Source organism: Genypterus blacodes, unplaced genomic scaffold, assembly GCF_046128005.1.
Source record: "Genypterus blacodes isolate CSIRO-AG114 ecotype Tasmania unplaced genomic scaffold, CSIRO-AGI_Gbla_v1 ptg000154l_1, whole genome shotgun sequence".
NCBI lineage: Eukaryota > Metazoa > Chordata > Actinopteri > Ophidiiformes > Ophidiidae > Genypterus > Genypterus blacodes.
The window spans coordinates 1,221,519-1,230,811 of NW_027466956.1; the positions used below are offsets into that span (position 1 = coordinate 1,221,519).

Sequence of the window (9,293 nt, forward strand, 5' to 3'; positions counted from 1 at the left end):
GGTCTTACTTCTTACCTACAGATCCTACATGGCCTTGCAACGTAAATCTTTCTGACCTGATTGCCACTTACGTTTCCATGCAAACCTAAGATCTCAGAAGGTAGGCCCTGCTTGTTATCCCAAAGATCAAGACAAAAACTAAAAAACTAGGAAATAGTGGCATTTTCGTACCACGCTCCTTTTCTGTGAAATTTCCTGCATTCTTTAAAGAGATTGGCTCCCTTGAAATTTATAAATCCTGCCTAAAGACGCACCTCTTCTCAGTGTCCTATCTAACTCACCAATGAACAGGAAGAAATAAATTGAACCACAGTCTCCTCTTTGCAGGAGAGTGATTAGCCTCTGATTCCTGATGTTGTGGGTCTGTAAAGCCTTTGAGACATTGTAAATGATATTGGGCTATACAAATAGTTAAAGTTAAAAGTAAAAGTTGACTTGACTTGAATTGCTTTGGAGTTTTAGGGTGGTGCTTTTAGAAATGGTAATATAAAAATGCGATGTCAATCTGAATGGAAACTGCAGTAGTATGAGATACCATCTGACTGGACAAAATTGATGATGCCCAACACATCCTTTCTGTTGTTATTTAAGTGCGTGGCTGGGTTACCTTCCAGTTCCAGACATTGACCATCATGTCATGCTGGTAGCCCACACTGATAATGTATTTCCCATTTGGAGAAAACGCCACACACGCCACACCAAACTTGTGCTGCTGCAACTCAGCAACCTGCTGACGCTCTGACACCTCCCAAAGCCGAACAGCAGGCATGTGACCACTCTGAGAAAGAGGAGGATGAGGAGGACAGAGGGGATGAGAGGGAAATATATATCATATATTCACAATAAACTACAGTTGTAATGGTATTTAAATATTTCACAATGCATTCATTTTATATTTACATGTATTTACTCTCTCTCACACACACACACACACACACACCTTCATGCAGTGAGGACCTTCTGGTACCAAGAGGTTATCTCTCTTTTGCGTCCCCTAATCCATGTTTCCGATTTTCTGTCTTTCTTAATGCCTTCTTTTTGTCCTTTCTTTCGTCCAGTACTTTTTTCTTTGTTTGTTAAATCTTGCTATCAGTTCACTGACAGTAATTGCCATCACATTTACTCTCTCTGCTGTACACACGGCCCATTTTGTGCCTGTTAGCAAAATCAGTCAACATACAATTAAACATGTACACTTTCCACTAGTTAAGGCTCTAGCTTGAATACAGCTTTTTCCATCGTCAAGTCAAAGGCAATCATCCTGACTGCTTTGCAACCTTCAATCAAGTTTTTAATCTGTGTGCTAAAGCAGTACAAACAAATACTGACACGACAACAACTCACCTCTCCTGTAACCACATATTTCCCATCTGGAGAGAATGCTAATGTGGTGATTGCCTTCCTGTATGGAGAAAGAGGTCAAATAATGAAATGTGTTTAAAATAATGCTGGGATAAATGCGTAAAAGTGTTACTCTGAAATAACATTGTCGCTAAAAAGATGACGACAAAAGAAAGCTGATTGGATAGGAAGGTGGCTGAGCTTGTACCTTGTGCTATTAAAGATGTGAAGCTGTTTGTGCCTCAGAGGATTCAGGAGGATGACAACACACCTGCAAACACACACACACAGACACACAATACACGACTTAAAGCAGGGGTGTCGAACATACAGTCCCCGAGCCAGAGAGTACACGGGATGACTTTGCAAAGGGTGAAAAAGATAAGACTATTGACTGCAAATTTTCAATAAAAGAAACTGCTATTCCTGCTATTTGTCGACTGGGGTCGCACTGTTTAGAGTAGTGGACATTGCACAACACTGAGACCCGGCCCTTAAAATTAAGATAACAAAGTACATAACGTTTTCTATATAGTTATACTATTTATAACAGTACTATTGTTTGTTGCATTTATGAAATTATAGAAAAAACAGAAAGAAAACTGTTGACACACAACTTCAAACAGAAAAGCCGTGGTTGGGGATCAAACACACAAACTTCTTGCTGTGAGGCAAAACTGTTAAGCGCTAAGCCACAGTGGACCCATGGTGAAGGGACTGAATTGATGTCGTCAATTTCTTGAGGGTCGAGGCCTCTAATTTTCTATGGAATTTGTTTGTTTTTGAAGTCCGAGGATAGATTCTCTGATATTTTAGTAATAGTTCTTTCATGTAATTTCCGTCTGTGAATGGCTTTCTGCACCTTTGGATCTTCTTGAAATTAGCTTTGCTCTTAAATTGTTGCTTAGAATACTCTTGTCTTATTTATTATTATTTCTCTGTAATTTCTCTCCATATAGCAAGCACATAATTATTATTTCCCTCCCTCCAGAATTAAACTCTTTATGTTCCTTTCCTATTGTTATTATTGTTTATTGCTGAAATTGCACTTTTTTCTCAAGACATTTCAGGTTGTTCGTAATGTGTTTTGTAAAAACATAGCTCATTAAATGTAAACATTTGAAAGTCCATTATCATCAGCTACACATGTCAAAATTAAGTAAAAGACTACCTTTAAGATGCAAATGATTCAGGCATGTAAATATCATAGTCACAGTACACATGCATTTCCTCAATGGGTGGACACCCCGTAGATTTGGACATGTAGATTTGGAGAACAGCGGATTCCTTCCAATTCCAGTAATGTTTATTCTGTATTATTATTATTATTATTATTATTATTATTAGTGTTGTAATGCCATGTGTGGCTGGTTAGGAGTCTTATGGCTTGAGGATAAAATCTCTTCAGTCCGTGTCTTGTGGCTGCAGAGGCGGTTCCCTGACCTCAGCAGTCTGAACAGTTTGTGTCCTGGGTGGTGGGGGGGTCTTTCCTGATGCTGAGAGCCCTGGTTGTGCATCTTCTGGTGTATATGTCTGATTATACCAACTAAGGCTACCAAACTGTATCCAAACTCTGCCCATTGAATCAAGCATTAGGATGTTTCATGTTTGACACATCGTCACATGCACATGTAGGTAAACTGTGAGTGACAATCCACTATGCTCACTGACAGACACACACACACACACACACACACACACACACACACACACAAAGATCTGCAATGCAGCAACAAAGATGCAGTGGGAGTGGCCTATCTCTTTTTGTCGTCCTTTCACAAAATACATTCTTTTCCCTTTTTCTTTCTTTCTTTCTTTGATCTGAGTGGTAACAGTTTAAGTCATTCTGAATAATTATAATTTTCTCTGTCTCTCTTTCTCTCTTACACACACTATTTCTATGTCTCTCACTCAGATTCTTGTTCCACTGACCCACATTTCTCCATCTCTCATTTTAAAAGGGCCACTCTTTCAGTCAAACATTCGCAATCCACAAAAGAATGACGCTGTTCATCACAGACAGCTGTTCCTCGGGATTCCTTTCAACCCCTGACATTGCCATCATTCCTCAAGCAGATAGTGACAAACACCCCCACTGCTACTGTCATGATCAGCAGTATGTGTCCCTCTTATGTGTACTGTGACCTTTGACCTGGCTGATGATGTTACTCATCTATAGAGGAAGAACCTGTGGTTCATTTGCTCCGTTCTGATTCAGGGAATAATGTTTACAAACAATCCTTGATTGGATTTGTGTTCACACATGAACATTTACCAGCGGTCCAAAACGGCACACCGCGCAAACTGTTCTGTGATTGGTCATATTTGAGCAGGAAGTGACCCCCTTACCTGGAATCTTTGCCCAGACAAAATCACAAACACAATGGAGACAAAATGGAGCATCAGCACCATGTGTGCATCATTGCTTTGCTTGCTATTGTCTCATTGATTTAACAACGTTAGGTACATGGACAATACATTAATTTTGACAGTGACAAAACATTGTTTTGATGCATCAACTCACCTCTGTAGGAAAAGATGTGCTATGATGGAGGCAAACAACCAAATATTTGCAAAAAAATTCTCCTCTTAAGACACATCAAGTGAGCTTGGTTATTTTTTTGTAATATGTATGATTCTATACACATTATCAACAAACTCATTTTCATAGCATATACTGGACAGCAAGTGAGTTGCATCGTTTAGTAGTCGGTTGCTTTCTCACTGCAAACAAACTGCTCTGTGTAGCGACCGCAAGCGGGCCGAGACCACCCGACCCCAGTGCAATTGCGATGTTCACATATTCCCAAAAGAACTGATCTAGGGGGTTTAACACTCCCAGTTTGGAAAAGGGGCTCCAAACGAGTCATGTCTGATTACAGCATGAGAGATCAGATGTGTCTGTAGTTGCATACTACTACATACATACTGTACAATCAAACTAAACTTAATCCAAATTAACACACTTCTGCTAATGATACTTAAATGATTTTAACCAGAACTCTAGAGGTGGAAGTCTAAGGGTAAAAATCAGATGAGTAGAATGGCAGGCTGTATGAGACATTATTCATACTTGCCTACATACGCACTATCAAGCTCACACACACGCACCATCAAGATCACACACGTGCATCATCAGGGAGGCTGTATGAGTAATTATTCATACTTACATACGCTCCATCAAACTCACACATACGCACCATGAAGATCACACGCGCGCACACAGACACACCCACCCACACCCACACCCACACCCACACCCACACCCACACACACCTACCTTTAACCACTACATTCTCAGTTACCGTTGCTTTAGACACTTTCATACTCGCAAAAACACTAAGTGAAAACCTGAATCTCACCCAGCAGGATATGCCAGCAGTCCAGTTCGGGGTTGGCAGGCCAAAGCTCGGTTGCCTGGAACTGTGATACCCAGAACCTTCTCCAAGGTCACCTGTGGGACAAGAGGTCAGAGGTTAACAGTCATCTGTTACAATCTGATGCAGGTGACCAATGTTAAACTCCACGGAACCCAATAATGTTTTTTTCTGCTTTTGGAACCTTATCAAAGAATTCCGCTTGAATTCCTTTGTACCCATGTAATCCCCCTGTGAATACCATAACAAAACAACAAACAACAAATAACAAAATTAGCCATGTAACCTGCTAAACTAGCCTTTAATACAAACTCCTGTAACTGTTCTCAAGGACATTTGAAACCCTTCCGGATGCTGTGTCTCTGGAACACCTAGCCTGGCCTCTGGTGCTCACTCAAATACCAAGAACCCTACCAACCCTCTGAATTACTTCTGTAAACCACTCTAACGTTTAGAGTGGTTGAGTGGTTGAGTTTGAAACCTGTGCTTTAGGGGTTAGAGTCTAATCTAAGCTGAATCCGGCCCGTCACGTCATTTTATGTGCCCCCCGAGAGCAAAATAAACGTCTAGGCCACTTTTGTCCATAAACTACATTTCCCACAACACATGTCAAATTTGTGACCCGCAAAGTGACGGCATCCCGCCATTAAAATGCCGCGTTTCCACATCAGCATCAGGTCAGCGTTTGACGAAGGTGATTTTCCGAGGATAGATTCTCCGACATTTAAGTAAATGATTCTTTCATGGAATCTCCGTCTTTGAACAGCTTTCCGTGCCTTAAGATCTTCTCAAATCGGACTTCTTGATCGATTTGCTCTCCCCAGCTTTCCATAGTGGTATCCAAATTGCTCTTTTACGTTCAATTCTAGCTTGGTACTGGTCAGTAAATGCTGCGTGTGTGTTCTGGAAATGTTTTTGAACATTTTGCCTTTTACCTCTTTTATTTATTATCATTTTTCTTTAATTTCTCTCCATATAGCAAACAAATTATTATTATTATTTCTCTCCTGTATTGTTGTCCGTTGAAAGCAAATTCTAACTGTCCCGGCAGAGTTAAACTCTTTTTTGGAGTTATCCACAGATAGTGAGTCAGTTCAGTTTACATTTCTACACAGATGTGGAAATGTATGTACATTTAAAATCATTTCTAGATCTTGACAAGTTTTATATATATACCTTATTGTTATTATTGTTTATTGTTGAAATTGCGCTTGTTTTACTTAAGAAATTTCAGGTTGTTCACAATATGTTGTAAAAAGATAGTTAAATAAAAGTAAACATTTGCAAAATGAACTTGTACCTCTTTGCACTAAAACAAAGGGAAAACTTGGAGTTGTCCATTTATAGGTTATTTTGCTATGATTTTAATAATCCGGCCCACTTGAGTCTAAATTGGACTGAATCTGGCCCCAAACTAAAATGAGTGTGACACCCCTGCGTTAGCACTTTGGTAGCCTTGTTTGGTTATAACAAAGATATTTTGCAATGCATTCATTTTATATTTTCAGGGATTTTCTCTCTCTCTTTGTCACCCACACACACTTACTTAATGCTCATGCTGATAGACAAGTTCTCACCCTATCAGTTCTTGCCCATTCAGTCCATCATTCCAGGACTGTCCCTCTGCTAGTTCCACTCCAAATCAGTCTAAAATGAACCCTAAACCTAACCAGACTAACCTTGAGCCGGACTAACCAGTGTTACTCCTCAGTTTTTCTAGGTAAGGTAATTAGATGTTAACTATATTTGGGTGTTAACATGTCTGTGCTATGCAAATTAGCATTCTGTAGTACTGTGTGCTGTGCTGCTTTATGCTGGGCTGACAAGTGAAGAATGTTTGTGATCTCAAATGACCCTCTATATTCTCACTCCTTATGTCTACTACTTTCCTCCGTTCAATGCTTCTGCTACTGCTATTAGTGCGGAGAGAGAGAGAGAGATGAGCTTGAAAGTTATCTGCAGAACAGGCTGACACAAGAAAACACTCCACACACAAGAGCGCATGCATACACACATGCACACCCCCATCCGACAGCAGGACAACACAGCCAATGCTCATTTATACTTTCCACATCCATGTTGCATTGCCAGTCAGATTCTGTCCTCATCTCAAAGTGCCAACAGCACATGTGCAAGACTGGGAAGGGATGAAAATGTGTGATGAAGGAAGAAGAAACTAAAAGAATAAGCAACAAATCTCAGTTGTTGTTTCCACAGCTCGCATGGTTGCTTTCACCCTCTGGCTTCATTACACATCAGGACACAGGCTGATTGCTCCTCTGGTTTCCTCCCATAGTCCAAACACACAGAGCTTAGCTGAACTGGAATCTAAAGCTCTATTTGCACCGTGAACTAAAGTCCGTCCTCATTATCCAGAGGCACTATCCACATGATCAGGTGACAAAGGAAAGAAGGTGTCAATGATGATCATCATGTATCTGGTCAGGCTTGCACTGTGATCAGATCAGATCAGATCTCTGTCACAAAGTAGCAAGGTGTAAATACAGTGACAATCCAAGCATAAAGCTTTTTAGTTTTAACTGAATAAATGATGATGATGATCCCTGGAGCTGGAGGAAGGACCCACTCAATAGTGCGGAAGTTCACCTATTGAGATCCAATCACAATGTGTACAACATCCACATAACCATGATGCGTGTCGGTGAAATACATGTCTGACAATCTCAGCATTTGTACGACATATCTGGATAATGAAAACGGGGTAATTATGGCCTAATTTTCCAGAATGAGTTTGATTGTGTGTGATTATCCTGCTGGTGATCAAATAAATGATTGGCTCTAGCTCCCCCTGTCCCTGCCACACCAAAAGGTCTTAACTAGAAGTGATTATATCAGCACTTGCATACAGCTCTGTCTCCTACTGTCCATGTCCACCCCCGTCTGGAAGTATAAATAAGCCGCGAGTTGACAAGTCTCTACACACAACAAACACTGTGAGAACAGTGATGTTCAAACAGAATGTTTGCTTCAATAAAAACAAATAGCAAAAAAAAAAGGAACAGTGTGGGTTGGAGAGAGAGAGCAACACTTTGCTGTTATGTAACAGAAAGGATCCTGAAAGATTTAATTTAGCTGTTCCATTGGATATTTAACTGTTGTGGAGCGTTCTCGCGCTCTTCATGGGTCAGATATTTCACTTTTCAAAGAAAAACTCACAAAGCTGAAAACCCTTACCCAAACAGTACAGGATAAACCTGTGTGACAGGTTAGTGACATAATGTGTCTGTGCAAGCCAAGACTCAAACATTTACACACTTAGTTACTAAGTCACATGACTGAATGTGCTGTGTTTACATTGATTATTTCCGCACTATCAGAACACATTTAATCTCAGAAAACTCTGGAAATTACTTGACTGATAGTTCAGTAAATCAATCTTTGGCTGTGCTCACAGGAGCAGGAGCTCACAGGAAAAAATTTAAGGAAAGTTAGTCTTAGCGAGCCTGACTAAGAGTCCACAGAGGTTAAAGCCTGTGGGAGCTGAAGCAGGGCTGAGAGGTCTTCAAGTCTTTGCCAGCAAGTCCAGCTGGCTAAGATTAGCTTTCCTTGGATACCAGAACCCGGGAACGTTCACACACACACTATAAATCTATGTTTTGTAGGCTTATTTTAGTGTATGTTTCATATTAAAATCATTTTTTTATGTTTCTGTTTTAACTAGTTTGTATTTAATAATTCAATCTGTAAAGTACAATGATTACTTTGTTTTTCTTTATTCAATATTTGGGCCATCTTTGATTATAAGCTGTCACATGTGCATGCATATGTGTCACAACACTTTCACCAGAAAATGTGTGTTTGTCAATAAAGTTTATGTTTAAAAGAAAACTGTCACCAACACCAAAGACATTGTCCACCAAAACTCACACACCAAACTCCCTTTATCTTAGAAACATCAGATAAAAAGAAATTACATCCTTATTAAACAGTCATAACAAGCTTTGCTTTAACATGTGAAGGAGTGGAAAAAGGGCAGAAAGTCTTCATAAATGTGGCAAAATTGGGAGACAGCACCACTAAGAGAGGGATAGTGTGTGTGTGTGTGTGTGTGTGTGTGTGTGTGTGTGTGTGTGTGTGTGTGTGTGTGTGTGTCTGTGTGTGTCTGTGTGTGTCTGTGTGTCTGTGTGTGTGTCTCTGTGTGTCTCTGTGTGTCTGTGTCGCACCTTTTCGCTGAGTTTGTGTTTCTGCCGCGCGGTGGCACTTCTCCTCCTCAGTTTGATTGACGGGGAGCGCAGCAGATTCTTGATGCGGCTCCGGATCGTGCCGCTTCCCTCCGCGGCCATCATGCGCTAACTCCGGTTCCCTCAACGTCTCGCTCCTTCTCCCGACACTGCGGTCATGCTGTGTGTTTACCGAGCCTCGTCGTGCCGGTAGCTGTAGCTCATCTGTTGCAGGATACTGGTCTCATCTGATCCGGGTCACGTTCTCAATTTCCGCTGCTGTTCCACATGATAATCCTCCGCAAAAAACGGACCGCTACATGGGTAGAAACAATGCGGATCAAAGGATCCAGGCCGGATTACGCCTGACAGCGTCCACGACCTGAGACATACA

The 9,293-nt window shown here is 40.8% G+C and overlaps 1 protein-coding gene across 1 annotated transcript in view; it reads right to left on the reverse strand.

Moving 5' to 3' along the window:
* mapkbp1 (mitogen-activated protein kinase binding protein 1) overlaps nt 1-9,293 on the reverse strand; it is a 46,501-nt gene extending 37,208 nt beyond the window's left edge. The window contains exons 1-5 of the mRNA XM_076166047.1: nt 8,903-9,293; nt 4,704-4,795; nt 1,550-1,612; nt 1,345-1,402; nt 608-778 (exon numbers count right to left, since the gene is read on the reverse strand). Coding sequence (XP_076022162.1) covers nt 608-778; nt 1,345-1,402; nt 1,550-1,612; nt 4,704-4,795; nt 8,903-9,025 — 507 coding nt within the window. The 5' untranslated portion in view covers nt 9,026-9,293. The remainder of the gene's footprint in view (nt 1-607; nt 779-1,344; nt 1,403-1,549; nt 1,613-4,703; nt 4,796-8,902) is intronic.